At 42.8% G+C, this 23,976-nt stretch overlaps 1 protein-coding gene and 1 pseudogene across 4 annotated transcripts; one reads left to right on the forward strand and one right to left on the reverse strand.

The window, feature by feature from the left end:
• The first annotated feature begins 245 nt into the window (after nt 1-245).
• LOC115942804 (uncharacterized) lies at nt 246-6,444 on the forward strand (annotated as a pseudogene).
• A 419-nt stretch (nt 6,445-6,863) lies between these two features.
• On the reverse strand, nt 6,864-12,134 carry CTSV (cathepsin V). Of its 4 annotated transcripts, none has more exons than XM_006738820.3 (8): nt 11,990-12,134; nt 10,690-10,826; nt 10,265-10,387; nt 10,019-10,165; nt 9,648-9,872; nt 8,811-8,976; nt 8,043-8,160; nt 6,864-7,255 (listed from the first exon to the last, which is right to left on the reverse strand). In XM_006738820.3, the coding sequence occupies exons 2-8, from the start codon at nt 10,813-10,815 to the stop codon at nt 7,156-7,158; spliced, it is 1,005 nt and encodes a 334-aa protein (XP_006738883.1). In that variant the 5' UTR covers nt 10,816-10,826; nt 11,990-12,134; the 3' UTR covers nt 6,864-7,155. The 4 variants fall into 4 exon arrangements, with proteins under 4 accessions (XP_006738883.1, XP_006738882.1, XP_030889879.1 ...); XM_006738819.3 differs by lacking the exon at nt 11,990-12,134 and adding an exon at nt 11,832-11,983; XM_031034019.2 differs by lacking the exon at nt 11,990-12,134 and adding an exon at nt 11,820-11,983.
• Nucleotides 12,135-23,976: the final 11,842 nt, after the last annotated feature.

A 23,976-nucleotide genomic window follows, 5' to 3' on the forward strand; every position in this document is an offset into this window, starting at 1 on the left:
TCTATATAAGCAGAAGAGTTCTAGGTCAAGTCAGCGGAAGTCTAACTTGAATTAAAAAAAAAAAAGTTTCAGTCCCTCAATTAATTCTAAAACTTGAGACAGTTTACAGACCCCAAACCCTTAAATGAAAGGGAAACTGGGTCCCCACTATGCTGTTGAGTTTTATACTGTTTATACTCTTTTTACTGTTCATTTTTTCTCCCAGCCTTCTCCAAAGAGGTACATAGCCTTTTACCAAGGTGACTATGCATTGGAGAAAAGAATACAATTGGCCATTTTGGGAACTACTCAATATTGGCTCTGAACTGACACTAATTCTAGGAGACCCAAAACATCACTGTGGACCACAGATCAGAGTAGGTCCTTATGGAGGAAGATCAATGGAGTTTTTGCTCGGGTCCATCTCACAGTGGGTCCAGTATAGTGTTTCCTTCAGTTGCAGAATGGATAAATGGGATTGACATTCTCAGAAACTGGCAGAATTCCCACATTGGCTCTCAGATCTGTAGAGTGAGAGCTATTATAGTAGGAAAGGCCAAGTAGAACTCACCGGAACTGCTTCTACCTAGCAAAAGAGTAAACCAAACGCAATGACACATTCCTGGAGGGATTGCAGAGATTAGTGGCACCATCAAGGACTTGAAGGATGCAGGGATTATGATTTTCACCACCACATCCCCACTCAACTCATCTATTTGGCCTATGAAGAAAACACATGGATTTTGAGGAATGACAATGAATGATCATAAACTTAACCAGGTGGTGACTTCAACTGCAGCTGCTGTTCCAGATCTGGTCACAGAGCTTCCGCAAATTAACATATCCCCTACTACCTGGGATGCAGTTATTGATCTGGTAAATGCTTTTTTTCTTCACACCTATTAGTAAAGACCACAAGAAGCAGTTTTCAGCTGGCAAGGGCAATAATACACCTTCGCTACCTTAGGGTTTTATCAACTCTCCAGCCATACGTCATAATTTAGTTTTCAGGAATCTTGATTGCCTTTTCTTTCCACATCATATACTGGTCCATTACATTGATGACTTATGCTAAATGGAACTAGTGAGCAGGAAGTAGCAAGTACTCTAGACTTACTGGTCTTATTGAGAAAACATCTGTATGTCAGAGGCTGTGAAATAAATCCTACAAAAATTTAGGGGCTTCTCGGGCGCCTGGGTGGCTCAGTTGGTTAAGCGACTGCCTTCGGCTCAGGTCATGATCCTGGAGTCCTGGGATCGAGTCCCGCATCGGGCTCCCTGCTCGGCAGGGAGTCTGCTTCTCCCTCTGACCCTCCTCCCTCTCATGCTCTCTGTCTCAAATAAATAAATAAAATCTTTTAAAAAAAAAAAAAAAAAAAATTTAGGGGCTTCCCATCTCAGTAAAATTTCTAGGTGTTCAGTGATGTTGAGCATGTCAAGATATACCTTCTAAGATGAAGGATAAATTATTGCATTTGGCCCCACCTAGAACCAAAAAAGAGGGACAATGCTTAGTGGGCTTCTTTGGATTTTGAAGGCAACATATTCCTCATTTGAGTATGCTCCTCTGGTCCATTTACTGAGTAACCCAAAAAACTATTAGTTTTGAATGGGGCCCAGAATAAGAAAAGGCTCTGCAGCAGGTCCAGGCTACTATGCAAGCTGCTCTGCCACTTGGGCCATATGATCCAGCAGATCCAATGATACTTGAAGTGTCAGTAGCAGATAGAGATGTGGTTTCGAGCCACTGGCAGGCCCAAAAAGGCAAATAATAAAGCCAACTAAGGATTTTGGAATGAAGTCATGATATCCTCTGCGGACAACTATTCTCCTTTTGTGAAAAACAGCTTTTGGAACGCCTGGGTGGCTCAGCTGGTTAAGCGCCTGCCTACAGCTCAGGTCATGATCCCAGGGTCCTGGGATCGAGTCGCGTATCGGGCTCCTTGCTCAGCAGGGAGCCTGCTTCTCCCTCTGCCTGCCACTCCCCCTGCTTGTGCTCTCTCTACCTCTCTCTCTGTCAAATAAATAAAATCTTCAAAAAAAAGAAAAGAAAAGAAAAAAACAGCTTTTAGCTTGGCTACTGGGTATTATCAGAGTATAAATGCTTAAAAACATGCTGCCAAGTTCATGAGCAGCATTCCATCATCCAGTAGAAGTGGTATATATGACTGGGTCTGAGCAGGCCCTCAAGGCACAAGTTACATTAGGAAGCGGTCCAAATGCTCATGGCCCCCACTCCTTCCTTCTTTCTCCCAGCCTCCACCTATGGCCTCACAGGGAGTTCTCTAAAATCAGTTGATTGAGGAAGAGAAAACTTGGGGCTGGTTGACAGATGGTTCTACGTGATATGCAGGCACTAACCTAAGTGGACAACTGCAGCACTATGACGCCTCTCTGGGGTATCCCTGAAGGACAGTGGTGAAGGGAAATCCTCCCAGTGAGCCGAATGTTGAGCATCTGGTTGTTCATTTTGCTTGAAAGGAAAAATGGCCAGACATGCAATTATATACCGATTCATGAGCTGTGGCCATGGTTTGCCTGGATTGTCAGGGACTTGGAAGAATCATGATTAGAAAATTGCTGACAAAGAGGTCTGGAGAAGGGGCATCTGGGTGGCTCAGTTGGTTAAGTGTCTGTCTTCGGCTCAGGTCATGATCCCAGAGTCCTGGGATTGAGCCCCACATCGGGCTCCCTGCTCAGTGGGGAGTCTGCTTCTCCCTCTGCCCCTCACCCTGCTCTTGTGCTCCCTCTCTCTCAAATAAATAATCTTAAAAAAAAAAAAAAAGAGGGGGCGCCTGGGTGGCTCAGGCGTTAATCGGCTGCCTTTGGCTCAGGTCATGATCCCAGAGTCCTGGGATCGAGCCCCACATCGGGCTCTCTGCTCGTCAGGAAGCCTGCTTCTCCCTCTCCCACTCCCCCTGCTTGTGTTCCCTCTCTTGCTGTCTCTCTCTCTGTCGAATAAATAAATAAAATCTTTAAAAAAAAAAAAAGAGGTATGGAGAAGAGGTATGTGGATAGAGCTCTCTGAATTGGCAAAAAGCATGACTATATTTTTGTTCCATGTAAATGCTCACCAAGGGGTAACCTCAGTAAATCCAGTGGATAGAATGACCTGTTCTGTGGCTACCAGTCAGCTTCTTTTCCCATCTACAGCTCATTGTCAATGAGGTCATGAACAAAGTGGCTATGGTGACAGATGGAGGTTATGCATGGGCTCAGCAATATGAGAATGTAAGCTCCCAAAGGGAGGGACTGTGACTATTTCCTTTGCTGTTGTGTCCCCAGAGCCAACAGCACTGTTTAATGAGTAAATACATGAATTACAAAAGTTTTAAAATATAGTACTGAGGGGCGCCTGGGTGGCTCAGTCATTAAGCCTCTGCCTTCGGCTCAGGTCATGATCTCAGGGTCCTGGGATCGAGGCCCGCATCGGGCTCCTTGCTCTGCGGGAAGCCTGCTTCTCCCTCTCCTGCTCCCCCTGCTTGTATTCCCTCTCTCGCTGTGTCTCCCTCTGTCAAATAAATAAATAAAATCTTTAAAAAAAAAAAAATAGTACTGAGAAATGAGACCATGGAACAGCTCTTGGTAATAGTTTCTTATTAACTCATTTCAAAAGAGTGATGATTGTGAACATTTGTGAAATTCTGTATTTAAAGTTAAGTGGTGGGAGATGCACACACATTTGTATATTACTAACATTTGCTTTTTAAACTCCCAGAAGTTTTTTAGATTTTTCTATCAGTCAAAAGGTAACTGAGTTTAAGAAACATCACCAATTTAAATTTTATAGACAAAACATAAATGTGGTCTTATCACTGTAACTTTCATCAGTTAAAAATCACTAACAGGGGCACCTGGGTGGCTTAGTCAGTTAACCATCTGCATTCCGCTCAGGTCATGATCCCAGAGTCCTGGGATCGGGTCCCGCATCAGGGTCCCTGCCCAGCAGAGAGCCTGCTTCTCTCTCTCCCTCTGCTGCTCTCCCCTGCTTGTGCTCTCTCGGGCTTTTCTGTCAAATAAATAAAATCTTAAAAAAAAAAAAGTCACTAACAGAAACAGGGCAGTCTATACTTGCTTAAGATTTTGTAAATATACTTCGGAGATGGTGATGGAAATATGTGCACCAAATGGCAGTTTCTTAATTACAGTCGTTTCCCCTTCTCTGTGGGTAATACATTCCCAGACCTCCAGTGGATGCCTGAAACTGCAGATAGTACCAAACCCTCTATACGCGTTTGACCCTTGAACAACAGATTTGAACTGTGCAGGCCCACTTCTTTTTTTTATATAGTTTTAACAAGTTAAACATAAAGCTACTCCCACATGCTTCTACACAAGAGGTTACAAACCCTTTTATCTTAATGAAAATGTCACTTGAAAGACATATTATACAAAGTGTAGCTTCAGTAAGTTAAGCACAGGAGTATTCCAATGTTCTTTTTTTTTTAAGATTTAGAGAGAACGTGAGCGGGAGGAGGGAAAGAATCCTCAAGCAGACTCCCTGCTGAGTGGGGACCCTATCAAGCCGCCCAACTGACTGAGGCACCCAGGCACCCCTCCAGTATGCTTCTACATAAGTTTACATAGACTTATTTCTCAAAGATTTTATTTGAAAGAAGTTATATACAGTGTAGTACCAATGGTTTAAGCATATGGCTTCTCTCTTATGTGTAGGCCTACTTATATGTGGATTCTTTTATAGTGTAAATGCATTTTCCTTATGATTTTAACATACTTATTGTAAAGATATAGAATATGCATAATATACAAAATGTGTTATCAGTAGTTTCTGGTCAACAATAGGCTATTAGTTAAGATTTTGGAGAATCAAGTTATACAGAATTTCTTTTTTTTTAAAGATTTTATTTATTTATTCATGAGAGAGAGAGAGAGGCCCAGCGAGAAGCAGGCTCCCAAGGAGCAGGGAGCCTGATGCAGGACTCGATCCCAGGACCCTGAGATCATGACCTGAGCCGAAGGCAGACGCTTAACCATCTGAGCCACCCAGGCGCCCAAGTTATACAGAATTTCAACTGCATAAGGTATGGGTGGGGTTGGCACCCCTAAGCCCCACATTATTCAAAGGTCAATTGTACTGTTTTTTCCTATATATACATATATATGATATAAATTCGTAAATGAGGTACAGGACAAGATTCACACTAAAATAGAATGGTTATAATACACTATAGGGGAGCCTGGGTGGTTCAGCTGGTTGTGTCTGACTCTTGGTTTTGGCTCAGGTCATGATCCTGTGGGTTGTGAGTTCTAGCCCCAAGTTGGGCTCCATGCTCAGAGGGGAGTCTGCTTGAAGATTCTCTCCCTTTGCCCCTCCTTCCACTCTCTCTCAAAATGAATAAATCTTTAAAAATATACTATAATAATGTTATGTGAACATGGCCTCTCAAAATCTTATTATACTCACCCTTCTTGTGATGTAGGATATGGTACCCATGTGATGAGATGAAATAAGGTGAAGGACAGACATTGAGATATAGCAGTAGGCTACTGACCTTCTGCTCACCTGTCCAAAGGATCATTTGCTTCTGCACTGCGGTTGCCTGAAACCATGGAAAAGTGAAAACACAGAGGGGGGTGGGGGGGTGCTCTACTGTACTCCGGGCACTTTTCCTCCTCTAATAAATAACATGCCCAAGTGTCATAGCTACAAACCCACATAAGCCAATCCCTCCCTCATAATTTGCCAAATTTTCTCACCTTTCCTTATTTCCTTTGGAATTTAACTAGGATAAGGAACCATTTGGATGTCTGAACTATAGGAAATACTGGTAGTCTGTTCTTCGGATTAGATTTTTACAGTGATAAAATTTGTTTCCAGCTCTATTTCGAAGTCTATTGGCTCCTTTGAAATTCTTTTAGATGAAAATACTTGCTGTATTTTCTTATTTTATAAGGATGAAATTTTTAAACACATATATACATGCTTCTTTAGCTTGCAGGATGTATACTTTTACATTTTTCCCCCCGACTAAAAAAGATGTCTTCAACAGAACAGGTTTAAGAAAATAATCATCCATAATCCACCCAAAAGTTGGCATATTTCCTTTCCATCTTTTCAATATACAAAAATATCATCTTATTTGTATTTACTGCCTATACAACCATATGCTTAGGCTGTTTTTTGTTCCAAGTTTATTTTTAATTCAGAGATTAAGCAGCTAAGCCCAAGTTTGGCCTAGTGATCACTCATCCATCTTCCCAGGCTGGGGGACTATTTTTGTAGCCCACGTTCATCTCTTACGGATCTTTTAACACATTTTTCCAGTTCTTACCAAGGATCTGAGACTTGTTCATCACAGCCATTACATTTACTTTTGCTAACACTAGGTAACAAATGAAGCTTTTCCTAGAAGAGTTATGTGGAAAGCCATCAAAGACTTGACAGAACAAAGACAAAACAGATTTGGTAATCCAGAATCTGGTCCTTATTCGACTGCAAAGTAGTCACATGGTCTTCACCAGCAATTCAGAGATTGCTTCAGTACCTGGCTCTGAGATTTTATCCCATAACCTTATTAGGTTTTAACCATTTGAGTCAAGAGGATCTCCTTTTCTAGTATCCCAAACCTAAGAAATTGTATGTCTATTCACTTTTCTAAAGAGTGAATCGTTAAACTATTAACTTTATTGAAACACTTTACCTTTGTCCTCCCAGATTGTCATATTTTGCCAGATTCAAGTGTTGGGTCAACACAGCCAATGGACAGCTGACATAAAATCTGCATATTTATAACTAGAAGTTCCTGAGGGGCACCCAGTGTCCTCCTAATGTACAATTGGCATATTCAGTTATGTCTTTATAACCCAGTTATTTCCCGACTACACAAAAAGTTAATGCATTGAAAACAGAGAAGTTCCACCTCTACATATTGAATTAAACTTTATTTTAAAAGGTAAAGTTTTATATATCCTTTGAAAAAAATGAAAATTCCAAAGTCTTAGAAGTAATGGGTTGTCAACATTATAAAGCTATTTAAAACAGTAATTAAAGTAGTGGTAATGCTGTACCCTTATAAAAATGTCACAATTCAAATCACAACTCGGATCCTCAATGATTCAAGTGTCTTATCTTACACAATAAGGGTTTGGTCAGTTTTAAGATAAAATTCCTCCAGATTGCTGTCCCCAAGTCCTCTCATCTCCTGGTCCATCAGGTCACACAATGGGATAGCTCGCTGCTGTGGCAATTCCACAGTGGTTGTCCTGGTCTTTGGCCATTTTTACATAGCCATTACAGCCCCATTCTGGCCCCCAACTGAAAGAAAAGCATATTTTCTGTTTTATACAAAGAATCAAGTACACATTAACTTCATTAATAATAATAGCTAATACTTAAGATAGTACTTTCCACTTATCAGGCACTATTCTAAGTGCTCTTACTTATAAATACATTAATTCCCATGAGTCCTTAACTTTTTAAGATAGGAAACTGAGGCACAGCTAGGATTCCAATGTACCAGTCTGTTTCTACAGACTATCTTATACCTCATCTCAAAGAACTTGAGTGGTGAAAATTGATCCTGACAAACCCTCAAAGCCTCGGAGAGTTGGGAAGCAGCATAAGACAGCAGGGCCACGAATGCTAACAGGAAGGGTGCACAGAGCCCACTGGACTCTTGGAAAATCTTTCCAACTTAAAGAGTCAGCAGTTATTTGTACTCAGTCTACCTTGTTGAAAAACTGGACACAGAAAAAGGAAACCAGCCCTTAACCCTATAAGGGTGCAAAATCTTTATCTGAAACTCTTTAGGGCCAGATGTATTTCTGAATAAAAAAAAAAAATTCAGAATTTAGAATTGCAGTGTTACAAAAACATAATAATTCCAACAAGCTTGCTACAGAATCTTGTAATCAAACATCAGTACATTAAAAAAAAAAACAGCACGTTTTACCTTTATAAAAATATCAGAGTGTTCACTCTTAAGTGGGAGAAAGACTTTTGGGATTTCAAAGTTGAGCTTTTTTGGGCTTGAAATCAAATACTGATTCCAAACAAGCATGCCCTTTTCAATTTAATATATATAACGTTTGGAGTTTTATACCTGTTCTTAACAATCCAAAATTTATTGTTATTTGAATCTGTTCCTTCATAGCCATAGCCAACCACCAGAACACCATGATCGAGGTCTTTGCTGCTGCACTCTGGGTCAAAATAAATGCCTAGGAGAGTAAAATTCAATGTCAGGGTAAGGAGCTCCAAGTGACACGACAGTAAGTCACCCTATCTACCACAGGTAAGAGAGACATCTCAAAATTCAACTAAATGTCATAAACAAATTCCAAATAATGCTTATTTATCAAAAAATTATCATGGCTCATAAAAAGGAAAAGCCAAACTCAACTCACTAGCAATCAACAAAATTAAATCCAAAATATTTTCTACTTGAAAAAACACAAAGATTTCCAATAATAAGATCTAGTTACCAAAGCTAAGGTAATTTAGCCACTCCTATTATTTAGCATAATCCTTTCTATTCCTAAAAGGAAACAGCACAAAACAAAGTTAACACTTGAGCCACAGCATTCTTTGTAGTTCTATAGCAAACATTGAGAAAAAAGGTCCAACAACTGGACAGTAGTTACGTCAATTATTTGTATTTACAGAATTACAAAGTCATTTAAAACTATTTAGGAAGAGTTTGTCATGTGAAAATGCCTGAAGTATGTCAAATGGAAACATCACTCTATTAAATGCACACTCAAAATTCTACAGTTTTGGAAAGCAGGACTCCAAACCAAAAAGTCAATCATGGTGGTAGTTTTCCAATTTTGCCTGCCTGAATTTCTACAATAAAAATATAAACACCTACCTGATTTATAGAACTGGAACGACTGATGGCCTGCATCAATAGCCACAGAGATGGGTCCTACAGTTGCCACTGCCTTCATAAGGGCCTTCTCCCGTTGAGGGATGTCCACGAAGCCCGTGTCATTGGCAGCAGAACACTCAGGCCTGTAGTTACAGGTATCTGTGTCCTTTTAAAGGTAAATGGGAAAGAAACGTGATCGCTACCATCCAGCTCCTGGGGAACATGAGTTCTAGGACCTCAAGACTCAGCAGTTTGCCGCTTAATGATTTCCAAGTCAACTTTGCTGTAAGTCAACTGCAAAATGCTGCCGGTTGATTTGAAATTGAAAAATCAGCAGATGTTTCTTCAGTGAAACCCAAGTCTACTTGTCCATAAGAAATTTTTCACTATGGGACACCTGGGTGGCTCAGTCCATTAAGCGTCTACCTTCGGAAGCTCGGGTCATGATCCCGGATCCTGGGATCGAGTCCCGCGTCGGGTTCCTTGCTCAGCAGGAGCCTGCTTCTCCCTCTCCCACTCCCCCTGTTTGTGTGTGCTCTCTCTCTCTTTCTCTCTCCGATAAATAAATAAAATCTTTAAAAAATTTTTTTTTCCACAATGGAGAAATTTGCATTATGTCCAGAATGGTATGTTAAGGTCTCCAAGTTACACAGAAGTAAGAACAGCTATATGCTAACCATCTATTCAGAGAACCTGTGCAAAAGGCTGACAATTTATAGTGGCACTTCCGTCAGTTTGCATCTAAAATGTGAATGCTGAATAAAGTGCCTGTTATCTTTGGTTCAGTTCAACTTTCAAAAGCAGGGCTGGAATAACAAGATAAGGAACTCCATTTACCCTTGCAAGATAGGGATAGGATTCCTCTGAGTCCAGGCCTCCGTTGTCCTTAACATATTGGAAGGCATAATCCATCAGGCCACCACTGCAGCCCTCATTGCCTTGAGACCGAGAGCAGTCCACCAGGTTCTGCTCACTCAGTGACACGAGTTTGCCAGTCTTCCGGAACATCTGTCCTTCAAGAGCACCAGTTGCACTAAAAGCCCAACAAGAACCACACTGACCCTGAAAGTAAAAAAGTTATCAGTTTACAAGACAACAAAAGCCCATATTATACCTGAATATTCTTAAAACAAAAAAGCAAACTGATGTCACTCCACAGTCTACCAAAGCAAGGACACTAGAAGGAGATCTGCTAAATATTATCATACCTGATTCTTCACAGGAGTTACATAGCCTTTCAGAGTCCAGTCCACAGATTTGGGGATCGCAGCAAAGAGAGGTTCTTGGAACACTTTCCCTTTCCTGTGTTTCTGGTTTCGAAAGCCATTCATCACCTGCCTGAATTCTTCATTGGTCTTAAGGAAAAGTAAGTAAAATGTTGAAAAAACAAGAAGTTATTCTGCTGAAGTACAGAGAGAATGCACAAAACGTTCAGCAATCCATGCCACACTCACCATGTCACCAAAGGCATTCATTGCCATTGTGAAGCCATGTTTCCCTTGGCTATATTCCCGATTATGCAGTTCAATCATTTTCATATTCTTCTCCCACACTGCTCTCTTCCATCCTTCTTCATTCTAGAGGCAAATATATAACTTACCTTTACTTCTACTTAAAACTGAGCCCACCCTCACCAAGTGGATTTGCAGACAGATAGGGAGAAAAACCATAGCCAGGGATGGCTTTATTATTTCTGTTGGAGCTGTTCTCCAACAACCATACAACATGGGAATTATGCCCATATTGTACTCAATAATGGGTGCCATGAAGTTTTGCCTCGGTAAAAGCTGAAGTCTAGATGCAACTCTCTACCAATAAACTTCCAACAGCGAGGGCCTTTCTCTTGGGCTCTCTCTGGACAGTTTCATAGGTTACCAACCATGCCATATAACCTCCTGTGCGCCGCCTTCCACTGGGACCAGTGCGCATCTAAGCTCTGATCGAGTTTTGGAGCTGCTGAGGCTATTCCCAAGCAAAGGGCAGCCAGGAAGAATGAAGGATTCATGCTTCAAAAACCTAGTAAGGAAAATGAAATGAATATTCAATGACACCGATCCTTTAAAAAAGCCATCCTATTTTGTCCTGAGATGATGTGGAGTAAAAACACTTAAATCATCTTCCCAAATATTTACAGGTCTGTGAAGAAGGCTATGCATGTGGCTGGAGAAAACAGGCCAAGGACTTAAACAGTGGAGGTAGTAGGATTCAGCCATCAACTGAAAAACAGGCTGACAAGTGCTGTAGGAATTGAAACTGACTTCATTGTAAGAGTGCAATGACAATTTAGGTTTTGATAGGGGTCTCAGAATCTTAAGGCAACTAAAACTGTTAGTCCAAGTTATTTACTGAAAATACCGAGGTGACCCAGAAAATCTTATTTATAGGACACCTGAACCCAAGTAGGGGCAGAGACCCCCCAGTACTTAGGTAGCCACCTCACACTTTTCTTCTAGACTAATGTACAGCATGGCGTGAGAGAGGCTTCGAACCTCCGGTTCTTGAATTGAAAACTTTCTGAAAGGCCTTCCCAGAAGTTGGGCAGGAGTGCACCCAGTGCTCCGTTGTCCCCACATTTGGCTTCTGCCGCCAACACTCCCATTCACTCCCCCAAATCGAAGACGTGGTCACGAGGCACGAGGGAGTCCCGAGCCCCCAGTTCCCGACCCTGACAGGGCCAGGCTTTGCCGGGGCTCAGAGCACGGCCCCAGGCGGGGGCCAAGAGCGGCGAGGCAGGTGGGGCCGGGCCGGGGGGCTCTCCACCCCGCTCGCCGCCCTCAGCTTCCAGAGGATGTTGATGGACGGCGGCGCAAGGAGTGCCGGGCCCCGCAGCCAGTGCGTAGGTCAGGCTGCTGTGTACCTCCTTAGCCAGGCCGGGTCCCGCGGCGGCCCAACTACCGGACCTGTGCCCGCCACGGCCCAGAGGCTGACCGGTTCCTGCACAGCCTAGGACCTCCCGGTGGTCTCAACGCCGCCCTGCGTTCCCCAAACCGTCCTCCCCCGACTTCCCACCTCAAGGCTTACAGGATCCAAGCGGCGCCGACTCAGCCTCATCAACTCCAGGCAAGCAGATGCTCTTATTCCCGCGGGTCGCACCCGCCCCTCGCCCGAGCCCCGGGGTGGATCCCCTCCTTTAGTCCCTGTCCCCGAGGCGCTGGGGGCCCCCAGACTGAGACGCTGACCTGCGGCGTCCACAGCTGCGCAGGCGCACTCCACAGACGCACGCTGCCCTTCCAAGATCGCCGAGGCCTGGGATTCTGGCCCAGTTGCTCCTGACTCAGCCTTTAAGGTCTCTGGAATTCTGCCCGCTCGGCCCCGCCCTTACCGCCTGCCCGCGCGGCGATTGGCTGCGCCGGCCTGTGGGCAGGGCCTCCAGGTGTGGGACTCCCAGCGCGTGACGCGGCTCGGTCTCAACGTGTCCCAGGGCCGCTAGGGCCTGCTTCAGTGGGCGCGGGATAGCGCTGACGGGGACAAGGCGGCGGGGTACGGAGCCAACCTGGGGACCCAGATCAAGTCATTACCCCGAATTCAGGAGGTCGGCGGGTGGTTCACGAAAGGAAGCTTACAGGGAGCCCCGAATGAGTTTTCACCATCGCTCAGCTTGTCCTTTAGTTCTGGAGTTTTTGGTTAAAATCTCCCGTAGGTTTGGGGTCCTGGGTGGCTCAGATGGTTAAGCATCTGCCTTTGGTTCGGGTCATGATCCCAGAGTCCTGGGATCGAGTCCCGCATCGGGCTCCCTGCTTAGCGGGGAGCCTGCTTCTCCCTCTGCCTCTTTCTCTCTCTCTCATGAATAGATGAATAAAATCTTAAAAAAAAGAATTCTTTCTAGGAAAAAAAAAAAATCTCCCGTAGGTTTGAGAACAATATAATCTAGTCTAGTCGTTCCTGTTTATTCCAAGCAAAGGTGGGGCGGGTGGAGGATGGAGGATGGGATCCCTCTGGGTTTGGGAAGAATCTGGAGTGGACTGGAAATCTCCCAAATACGGGACGGGACGCGATGGGCAAGACCCAAATCCTTAGAAGGAAAGGGGACAGACTGGATGGGTGTACAGAGAAGGCGTGGCATTTTGTAATACTTCTGTCCTGTTTCTCCCCCTTCTTCCCTCTAAAGCCTTTCTCAAAACCAACAGAAACAAATTATCTATAGAAAAGTTTGGTTTAATAAAAAGGAGAAAAGCGGCTGAGAAGGGTGGAAACATATTTTCCCACACTCTACATTAGGGATTGATTGTTGGGTCTTTCTCAGTACCCAGTGCTTCTCTTGAGCTATAAGGAATTAATAACACTTAATGTCAGGGTTTAGGTTATGCAGTTGGAAGAAGTGTTTTAGTTGGAGAACAAATATATATACATATATATATATACAGTTGACCCTTGAACACTGTGGTTGTTAGGGGCAACGACTCCCCACACAGTTGAAAATCTGCATTATAAACTTTTGAATAGCCAAAACCTTAACTACTAATAGCCTACTGTTGGCCAGGAGCCTTACCAATGACATAGACAGTGGACTAACACATATATTGTATGTTGTATGTATTATATAATGTATTCTTATCATAAGCTAGAAAAAAGAAAATGTTACTAAGAAAATCATAATGAAGAGAAAATAAATTTACAGTATCCTAGGTATTTATCAAAAAAAAGGTGGATGTAACTGAATTCCACATTTCAAACTTGTGTTTTTCAAGGATCAACTGTATGTAGAGATTTAAGGAAATTAATTCAGAAATGTTTCTAAATTTTTCTTTTTTTAATTGCCTAAGAAACACTCACTGTAGAAAGTTTATTTTAGAAAATGAACACCCCTGTCCTCTCCCTCCTCTTTTCTAAGGATATCTTTATATATATATATATATTTTTTTTTTTTTTTTTTCTTTTTACAGAAATGGAGTCATAGTGCATGTCAATTTGTACTTAGTTAAAATTAAATTGATAATGGGCGCCTGGGTGGCTCAGTTGGTTAAGCGACTGCCTTCGGCTCAGGTCATGATCCTGGAGTCCCGGGATCGAGTCCCGCATCGGGCTCCCTGCTCGGCAGGGAGTCTACTTCTCCCTCTGACCCTCCTCCCTCTCATGCTCTCTGTCTCTCATTCTCTCTGTCTCAAATAAAAAAAAAAAAAAAAAATCTTAAAAAAAAAATTAAATTGATAATCTTCATAGAAGCAAAATCAGACAAATATTTTTAAAAGTCAGCTTCTTACAAATTTCATTTTATGTCCTTTGAAAAGTAGAGTCCTTTTCATCTCACACACAGCTAGGGCCCAAAGTTCTCAGGTGGTTACCAAAGTGTACTGCATATGGCTGGACTTTGGGTTTTTGTTTTATCCTTAAAAAAAAAAAAAGTAATCATGGTGGTCCATACAAGTGTTATCCACATGTGGAAATACATGAAGACCACCCACATGATACAAAAAGGAGACAATTCAAAAACAGAGGGAGGAAAAGCTTTAATTATGAAAAAAGAGGGAGGCTTCTGTAAGAGGCTGTTGTCATGGGGAAGCTGGAGGATGAATAACTAGAAATGGAACCTCATTTATGTGATTGGTTTGGGGAGAATATTTGGATTTCTCTGGTTTGTCCTGGGTTGGAAGTGGAGGCAAAGATAAATTGATAGCCATTCAGCAAGTCCTGAGAGGTTGCCTGAGAGGTTTCTTTTGTGGGTCAGAGTTCTTTGTCATGTAAAGTCTGGCCATTGTTTGCTTGTTTACTCAGTCAATCACAAGAAATCTAAATTATTTTAGTACGTGGGTTTTATAGCTGCCCTGGGGTCACAGCTCCCTAAGATTGCACAGGGTGGAAAAACCTGCTACGGTGTGAACGTCTGCACCTTAGGCAATAGTCTGGCAGGAGGCTGCCTGCCAGGTGCGGCTCCAAAGAACGGCATCACCTTTGCTTGTTGGAATGTGATACAAAATCAATGGAGGATAAAATAGTCTCTATTGCAAATATGCTCAAAACCTAAAATTAAATCAAGAAAAATCTAAATTCAGGAGAAGTATAGGAGAAAGCCATTTAAGCAAGAGAGTGGAAGATACTGCTCCAACTCATAACCTGTGCTTATACATAATCTTTTAAAGAATGCATTACAAAAATGTGTATTACTAACCATTGTGTTCCTTTTCTTCTTCTTCTATTGCTATTCTTTTGCAAAATAACTTAGATGGGTGCTAATATTAAAATAGTCACATTTTAGTCAAGCAACCAAGACTTAGCTCTGCCTTTGATAAAATTCAGTTGTCAGAATTTCCCAATTCTTATTTAAAATGCAGTCTCTGTAAAAGTATATTCTCATGTGCGTGTCTAGATTTCTTTGGCTCACCAGTAAAACAGGATATAATTCTGTACCTCATCTCTGGAAGTTTTAAACAATGGGGCAATGAGCAAATCCAAAGTAATGTTATTCAAGACCCTGGGGCCACTTAACACCTCTCCCCAAAATAACAACCTCTCCAATTTGTTTCAACTCAATGAGCCAAGACTTATTTTTAAAAACATTGTCCAGACAACTGTCCATTTGTAAAATGGTTTATTATAATTTATAATTTTATGAAAAAGAGGCTGTTTATGATTAGATGTTCATATGAAGCCACTTTTGAAATAATTTCTTTTTTTTTTTTTTTTTTGAGCTACTGTAACCTTGTCTTTCCTATACGGTTAAATAGCCAATTCCTTAAGTAAATCAATTAACAAGAATTAATTAAACTTTTCCTTTGTGCTCATTGTCCTCTCCTGGTGTAATTTGTGTATTTACTTAGACACATGCTGCTTGTAACTTCACTAACAGCTTTACTGAAGCTCAGCCTTTCCATTTTAAAATCTGAGATTAACTACAATAATCTTGATTTTACAGCATATGAGCACAGCCATGACCAATATCATTGAAATGAGATTATAGCAAAGCATCTTGATGTAGTGGGTAACAAAAGAGCTGACCTTGTGGGATTTTCCCCACCACCAAGACTATAATCCACAAACTCTCCTTTGGTTGCCAGAGGATCTTTTCCTCAAATCTGAAAAAAAACCAGTCTTTTCATGAAAAAAGATGTATCAGTTTCTTTTTTTTTTTTAAAGATAATTATTCTTTTTTTTAAGGTTTTTATTTATTTATTTGATAGAGAGACAATGAGAGCAGGAACACAAGCAGGTGGAGGGAGAAGCAGGCTTCCTGCTGAGCAGGGAGCCCGGTGTGGGGCTTGATCCCAGGACCCTGGGATCATGACCTGAGCTGGAGGCAGACACTTAAAGACTGAGCCACCCAAGCGCCCCGAGATGTATCAGTTTCTTATGGCTGCTGTAACACATTTCCACAAAGCTGGTGGCTTAAAACAACAGGAATTTGTTCTCTCAAAGTTGTGGAGGGCAGAAGTACAGAATCGCATCACGTGGGTTGAAAACCAGGGCTCCTGGGTGGCTCAGTCGTTACGCCTCTGCCTTCGGCTCAGGTCATGATCCCAGGGTCCTGGGATCAGGCCCTGCATCGGGCTCCTCGCTCTGCGGGAAGCCTGCTTCTCCCTCTCCCACCCCCTCCCCCTTGTGTTCCCTCTCTCACTGTGTCTCTGTCTGTCAAATAAATAAATAAAATCTTTAAAAAAGAAAGAAAGAAAACCGGTTGTCCTAGGACTGTGCTCCCTCTGGAGGCTCTAGGGGAGAACCTGTTCTCTTCCAGCTTTAGCCATTCCTTAGCTTGGCTTGTGGAATATAACCCAATCTCTGCCTCTGTGGTCACATTGCCTTCTCCTCTTTTGTCTGTGTCAAATTTCCCTCCACCTCCCTCTTATAAGAACCCTTGTGATGGCATTTAGAGCCTATCCAGATAATCCCTCTCAAAATCCTTAATCACATTTGCGAAATCTTTGCCACGGTAAGGTAACATTTACAGGTTCCAAGAATTAAGATCTGATATCTTTGGGGGCCATTATTTAGTCAACTGCAACATGGCATAAATAAAAACTAGTTTCTTGACAAGGCTGATCAAAACTTTGTGTTTAACATCTTTAGACTGGCTTGACTAGGACAGCTACGCCCTAAACTCTATGTGAACTTCCCACACTGTAAATTTGCTCATGTCCCTTACTACAGACATTTCCTGCCTTGAACCTCCTGGTAGTGCAATGTTTGATACAGTTTGTTACGTTTCCAGACTCCCCCACAGCAGTTTTTATTACCTCTTCCTTCCCTAGCCCCCCTTACTCTTTCCACAGCCACCTATTCCAGGGTCTCTGCATATAAAAGCATTGCTCACCCATCCCTTCCTGAAGACATTTCTGGTTTGAGCTTGGAACATCTCCCTAGGGCAATTGTCCCCATTAATACAGTCTTTCCTTACAAATGTAGGTTCTTGCATTTTTTCCCCCTGACACCCTGAATCATTTTGGTAAGATCCCCTCCCTATGGTAATATCATTTGTGCTATTAAGAGTCAGCTTGCACATACATCTGCCAGGGGTTTGTTCCACAGGAAAGGCATCTCCATATGAGAGTACGCATTACTCCTGGAAACTAAAGTATTACTAGGAAAGATTCTTGCAATGATGATAATTGTGATGATGATAGTGACCACGATGAGGAGAGCAACAGCTAAATAACATGTAGGTGCCAGGCACTGTTCTGAGCATGTTCTAGCTGCTCTGTCATTTATTCTTTACAACAGCCCTGTGACAGTGATTCTCAAACTTTTTTTTTTTAAGATTTTATTTTATTTATTTATTCATGAGAGACAGAGAGAGAGAGAGAGAGAGGCAGAGGGAGAAGCAGGCTCCCTGCTGAGCAGGGAGCCTGATGCGGGACTCGATCCCAGGACCCTGGGATCATGACCTGAACAGAAGGAAGACGCTTAACCATCTGAGCCACCCAGGTGCCTACAAACTTGAGTGAGCATCTGAATTACCTGCGGGCTTGTGAAAACTGATTGCTGACCTCCATCCCCCGAGTTTCTGATGCAGTGGGTCTGGTAGGGGTTCGAGAATTTGCTTCTCTAACAAATTCCCTAGCAATGCTGACTCCACTGGTCAGAGGACCCACTTTGAGAACCACTGCCCTAGGAGATGGGTGCTATTGTACACCCCATTTTATAGATGAAGGTGGTCACAGCATGGGGTATGCAAAATCAAGGGTGATTCAGGTTCCTCTCTAGAGTGAAGAAAGAGCTTAAATGTACTTTAGGACAGCAAGGTTTAGAAAAGGAAGCTGGGCTTTGGAGCACATTGCCCTCTTCCCTCAGCCCTAGCCCCCATCAGTTACTTGGCAAACTGGACTCTGGGTGCCAGGGGGCAGCAGGAGAAGTGGAAAGTGAGCACAGAGGCCATAGTGAGATAAAGTGTCAAAGCTCCCTAGGGCCAGGCTCTCCACTTGGACTTCAGTGTAGGTTTACCTGGCATCAGGCTGAAAGGAGGGGAAGACAGGTGAGCCATGCAGAAGGCATTGCTGCCCTCACTGGGCTGGGCCTCCACATCTTCCTGCCCAACCAGCTTCCAGGAAGACATTTTGCCCTGTACCTCCTGGGTGCTTCCTTGCTTGATCATTTCTCAAAAACAAAAGCTCTGTTACCTTAGCTGTGATCAATTCATTGTCAGATTTTAAGCCTACCTCTGATGACAATGCTTCAGTGACTCAATGGCTTTGAGAAGCTAAGGTATTAAAAAAGTGAGGTTCATTCATTCACTAATTCTAGAAACACACATAGAAAAAACCATTCTTTTAAAAAAAAATTTGAGACCATAAAAAGGAAATAAAACTGTGCAATCAAACATTCCTAATTCCCTATATGATTCCCTCAAAACCAAAACCAGGGAAATTTTTTCAAGAGAAGCTTTGGTAATTTTGCTGAGTCATTGACTCCACTCTGGTAGTTTACGTTTGTTTTCTCTTCTGTCGTGTGTGTTCCCTCTCTACCCTCCCCCATCCACCACCGCACCACCCAACCGTTGCTGCCTTCTTATCTTGGTTTCGTTGTCCTCAAAGCAGACCTGTAACTGTGGTCTTGAGTACATCTAAACTTTATCCTCAAATCCATAGCATCCACTGAAGAACCAAGCTTTTAGTTTTGAGAACTCACTCACCCTGTGACTAAGGAATCTGGGGCGCCTGGGTGGCTCAGTTGGGTAAGCCTTTGTCTTCAGCTCAGGTCATGATCCTGGAGTCCTGGAATCGAGCCCCATATCAGGCTCCCTGCTCAGCGGGGAGTCTGCTTCTCCCTCTGCCCCTCACCCTGCTCCGTGCTCTCTCTCTCTCTCAAATATATAAATAAAATCTTAAAAAAAAAAATGAGGGCGCCTGGGTGGCTCAGTTGGTTGAGCGACTGCCTTTGGCTCAGGTCATGATCCTGGAGTCTCGGGATCGAGTCTCTCATCGGGCTCCCTGCTCAGCGGGGAGTCTGCTTCTCCTTCTGCCCCTCACCCTGCTCGTGCTCTCTCTCTATCTCATTCTCTCTCTCAAATAAATAAATAAAATCTTTAAAAAAAAATAAGGAATCTGATTTTTCTTCAAGACGCTGCTGACATGGTCAGATGAACTAGCATGTAAGAGTTCAGTATAGAATAGACAGTTCTGATCCAACGAAGCAACAACTACTTCTTTTAAAGTGCGTTTTATTAACAGAATCCTGTGCCCAGATGATGTTCTTTTACGCTAGGAGGATAAATCAGGCACACTGCTGAATGCCCAGCTCCGCCCAGCGTGTAGCCCCACTGCACACTGAATTAGTATGGCTTGGAGACTGGTTGTCCTGCCTGAGTGTTTCCTTGCCCATCATCCCAGGTTTCTCATCCAGGGAACAAGATCACACAAGGTGGTGATTCCAGAGCTAATTAGCATCTACACTGTGGCTATGGCATGTGTGTGTCTTCTAAATCTACCCACCACTCTGCACAGTGCCCTACCCCGCGGCAAACACTTTCCCAGTTTGTAAATTTCATGGGCTCAGTGCAGAAGTTATTGAGCCCTCTCAAATAAATAAATAAAAAAAGACAGTTGGGAGCCTCCTGGAGGAACATTATACTTGCGCTGCCTCAAGTATTTGTCAATGGGCTGCAGATTATAAGGATGTTTAATTTTATCTACATTTCCTTCTGGAAGTTAGGTTATTGATAAGAATGCTTTTTTCTTGTAAATCACTAAGACATTTGTAAACTGAGGGAGACTCATGTCTTGCAGGACTATAATCTCTATAAAGTTAACCATTTGTTTCTCCCTCCCTTAGCTTTAGGGCAGCCAGGGGTACCTGAGGAATATCACACAGATCCCACCCGGGAGTTGGGGGGAGGGGGTTGTGGGGTGTTAGCTTGTGCTTTGTCCTTAGCTTGCCTTCTGCTCCCCCATCAGCTGGATTCAGGAAATGATGTTTTGCCATTCATTCATTTTATGAACCCTTACTGAGTTCCTTTTATGTCAGGTCCTGTGCTGAGGAATCAAAGATGAACAAACACTGATACACTCCCTGCACTGGGGAAGCTTACATCCAATGAAGCAGTAGGTGTGAATCAAATATTACCTTTGGATAATATATAGACTTGGGCTTTCTTTCTTTGCCATTGACCTAAAAATCTTGGCAGTTTCTCATCTTGTGGGTCCCCAAGTAGTGAGGTTTCCATGTAGCCATCCCATCCCCCTGATAGCGGGAGACTGAGAAACTATAACAGCCTCCTCTTCTCCAGATTTCATCAGGAAAAAGAGAAGTCCCAAAAGACAAGGCTGCACAGTATTCTCCATCATGGATCAAATGTGCCTGGTTGATTCAGGTATTTCTGCTCAAACTCTAGGTCCCATCATCTGTCACCTGGTTCAGCTCTAGCTCATTCTATTGTGACCTGCTGTCTGGTCTCTATTTTCAAGAAGTCGACTCATTGCACCATTGATCCTATCTGCCTCTCTGCCCAAAGAGTCCCTGTGGTGACCTCACTATTAACCTTTTCAGGCCCTCCTGTGTTCACAGAGAAAACAAGGATTGGTAGAGAACAGGCAGAGGCATGTGGTGCAAACTTTGAAGTTTTAACCAAAACAACATTAGTAGCTTAGAGTTGTTTCTCAGGAGGCAAAATGTTCGTCTGAACAGAATGGGCACGAAATCCATCCCTTGCCCACTACCAAAGGAATTGGTAAAATGTCTAGGATCATAAATGGTATCAAATAATATAAACTCTTCTATTTTAGGTTTAATACTATAGCATAGATATCTTTCCATGACAGTACATAGAGCATTCCAGTGTTCACCCATACCATAATGACTTTAATACTTTAGTATTTTCCTTTTCTCTTATTGATGAACATTTAGATTTTTTTGGTTTTTCATTTACAAACACTACTGCAAAAAAAAACCAACAAAAACAAAACAAAAAAAACAAAAAGCAAACACTACTGCAATGAATATTTTTGCACATGTATCTTTTTTTCTTTTAGAGAGGGGAAGAGAGAGAGAGAGAGGTGGGAGGAGGGACAGAGGGAGAGGGAAAGAGAGAGTCTCAAGCAGACTCCATGCCCAGCACAAGCTGACATGGGGCTTGATCTCACAACCCTGAGATCATGACCTGAGCTGAAATCAAGAGGCAGACACTTAACTGACTGAGCCACCCAGGTGCCCCTTGCACATGTGTCTTTATGAGTGTGTGCAAATATTATAAAACTAACTTCCGAAAATGGAACTACTTGCTGAAGAAAGTTATTCCAATGTGTATTCCCACCAGTAGTAAATGAAAATGGCCATGTCCTCAGAATTTGTAAACCATCTCATTTATAAGCAAAATGTGATCTAATTGCTGTTTTACAACATTGAGAACCCAATGTGCCAGAGACTTTTTTTTTTTAAAGATTTTATTTATTTATTTGACAGAGAAAGAGAGAGCACAAGCAGGGGGAACGGCAGGCAGAGGGAGAAGCAGGCTCCCCGCTGAGCAAGGAGCCTGATGTGGGGCTCCATCCCAGGACTCCGGGATCATGACCTGAGCCAAAGGCAGATGCTTAACCGACTGAGCCACCCGGGCACTCCTGTTCGAGAGACTTTACATACACAGTAGGAACGGATTTAATTTAGTTATTCCTCACAACAATCATGTGAGGTAAGAATTGTTAACAATTTTACAATTTAAAAACAAAGTGTGAGATAGCTGTGTGCCCTTAGGTAAATGATTTAAGTACTCTGTGCTTCCATTCCCTTAGTGGAAAAATAGAAGTGGTAGTATCCTGGGGGCCTGGGTGGCTCAGTTGGTTAAGCGACTGCCTTTGGCTCAGGTCATGATCCTGGAGTCCCGGGATCGAGTCCTGCATCGGGCTTCCCTGCTCGGCGGGGAGTCTGCTTCTCCCTCTGACCCTCCTCCCTCTCATGCTCTCTGTCTCTCATTCTCTCTCTCGCAAATAAATAAAATCTTTAAAAAAAAAAAAAGAAGTGGTAGTATCCTCTTTATTATATGGAGGTGATGGTCTGTTTTATGTGCCAATCTGGATCAGCTACAGTCCCTAGATATTCAATTAAACACTAACCCAGGTGTTGGCTGTGCTGATAAAAGTCCCTATCAGTTGACTTTAAATAGGGGAAATGATTCTAGATAGCCTAGGTGGGCCTGATAGGCAGTCAGTTGAAAGATCTTGAAAGAGCAGAGCTGAGTCCGTCTTGAATAAAAAGAAATCCCATCTGTGGGCTTAGTTGTGCCAGAGAGTTGTAGCATGTTTCCCTTGATGGCCTGCCCCACACATTTTGGACTTGCCTAGCCAGCCCCACAATTGCGGAACTAATTCTTCACAATAAATCTCTTACTATATATACCTCTTACTGGTTCTGCCTCTCTGGTTGAACACAATGGGGTGTGTTAAGAATTAAAAGCACTATATAGCTGGAAAGTATCTTATGGTGCCTGTGAGTTGTGTGATGACATTTGTAAATGTAAATGTAAACATAAATGGTACATTTGCAGTTTCAGTGTGCTGGGGAGGATGGCAGAATACAAGGAAATCTGAAAAGACCGGGTGCTGGGATGTGATTCTACCACTAGCAGGCTGTGTCATTTTGAATAAGTGACATAATCTCTCTGTGGACTTTCATTTCCTTACTTATTTTACGTAAAAGGAAGAAGTTACACCAGATGGTCTCTAAAGACTTTTTCAGGCTAAAAAGTCTAAAATTACGAGTTTGCTTTTTATACAAGTAGGCTTTAAAATCATTTTATTGTTGACTTTTAGGTATCATTTACAAACAATAAAATTTGTCAATTTTAAGTGGACGAGTTTTCACAAATGAATCCAGTAGTGTAACCACTGCATCACCCCACAAAGCTCCCTTCCTGCCTCTTGCCACCCATCCCCTCCCCCAAGCCCTGCACTTGGCAATCACGGCTATGTGCCACTATAGCTTTCATAGAAATGGCTCATGCCGCCTATATTCTTTTGTGTCTGGGTTCTTTCACTTAGCCCAACACTTCTGAGATTCAGATCTTTGATTATTAGTGTATTTTGTTATAATTTCATATTGCTTATTTGTATTTCTTCTAAAATAGACTGTTTATATCCTTTGCCCATGTTCTATTTGGTCATTGATCTTTTCCTTATAAATTTATAGAAGTACATTTTTAAAAAGTCAGTGAATGATATGGAAGTTGACTTTATTTTTTCTAAAGCTGCTTGAGTGTCTTCTGCTACCAGATGGCCCACTTGAAACTGATGGCCATACACACTGCCATTTTTCCTCTCTCTGCCCCCTGGAGGTGCTTCCTCCTTTCCACCTGTCAGCTTGCCGTGGAGGTACACATGATGGGCCTGTTTCTCACAGTGCCCAATAAGGTGGGGCCTTGGGAGGGAAAGGAGAGGACAGAGCACCTGCTTCTACCCCTGCTCCTTGGCATCCATGTGGGGGGTGGTTTCCCAGTAGCAGAGGTATAGGCCTGGCCCTGCTCATTGTCCCTGAACCTGTGCCCCCAGCCCTGGGACCAGAGACCCTTCATGGCCAAAGCCTGGATTTGCTGGAACCTGCAGCCAAGCCTCCCTGTAGTCCTGTGCACTAGGATGTACCAAGGGGCGAGGGAGGAACTGTCACCTTCATCTCATTCTGACTCATCATTGGCCATAAACACTCAGGAAGCCTCCACAGGGCAGGGCATTCTCCAAAGTGGCCATTTCCAAATCCTTAGTGAAAAGGGAACCCTGTGCAGGTCTGGGGGCCTGGAGAACAAAAGGGTGATGGGAGA

This window comes from Leptonychotes weddellii, chromosome 14 (genome assembly GCF_054177405.1).
Source record: "Leptonychotes weddellii isolate Sample4059 chromosome 14, ASM5417740v2, whole genome shotgun sequence".
NCBI lineage: Eukaryota > Metazoa > Chordata > Mammalia > Carnivora > Phocidae > Leptonychotes > Leptonychotes weddellii.

What these genes read in the sequence shown, in the direction of transcription:
- CTSV (XM_006738820.3), bottom strand. Translation starts at nt 10,815, where the DNA reads ATGAATCCTTCATTCTTCCTGGCTGCCCTTTGCTTGGGAATAGCCTCA. An exon ending in CCTATCCCTATCTTGCAAGG is followed by an intron (nt 8,977 to 9,647) that starts GTAAATGGAGTT and finishes TACCTTTAAAAG; the next exon opens with GACACAGATACCTGTAACTA. An exon ending in TTTTGGATTGTTAAGAACAG is followed by an intron (nt 7,256 to 8,042) that starts GTATAAAACTCC and finishes CTTTTCTTTCAG; the next exon opens with TTGGGGGCCAGAATGGGGCT.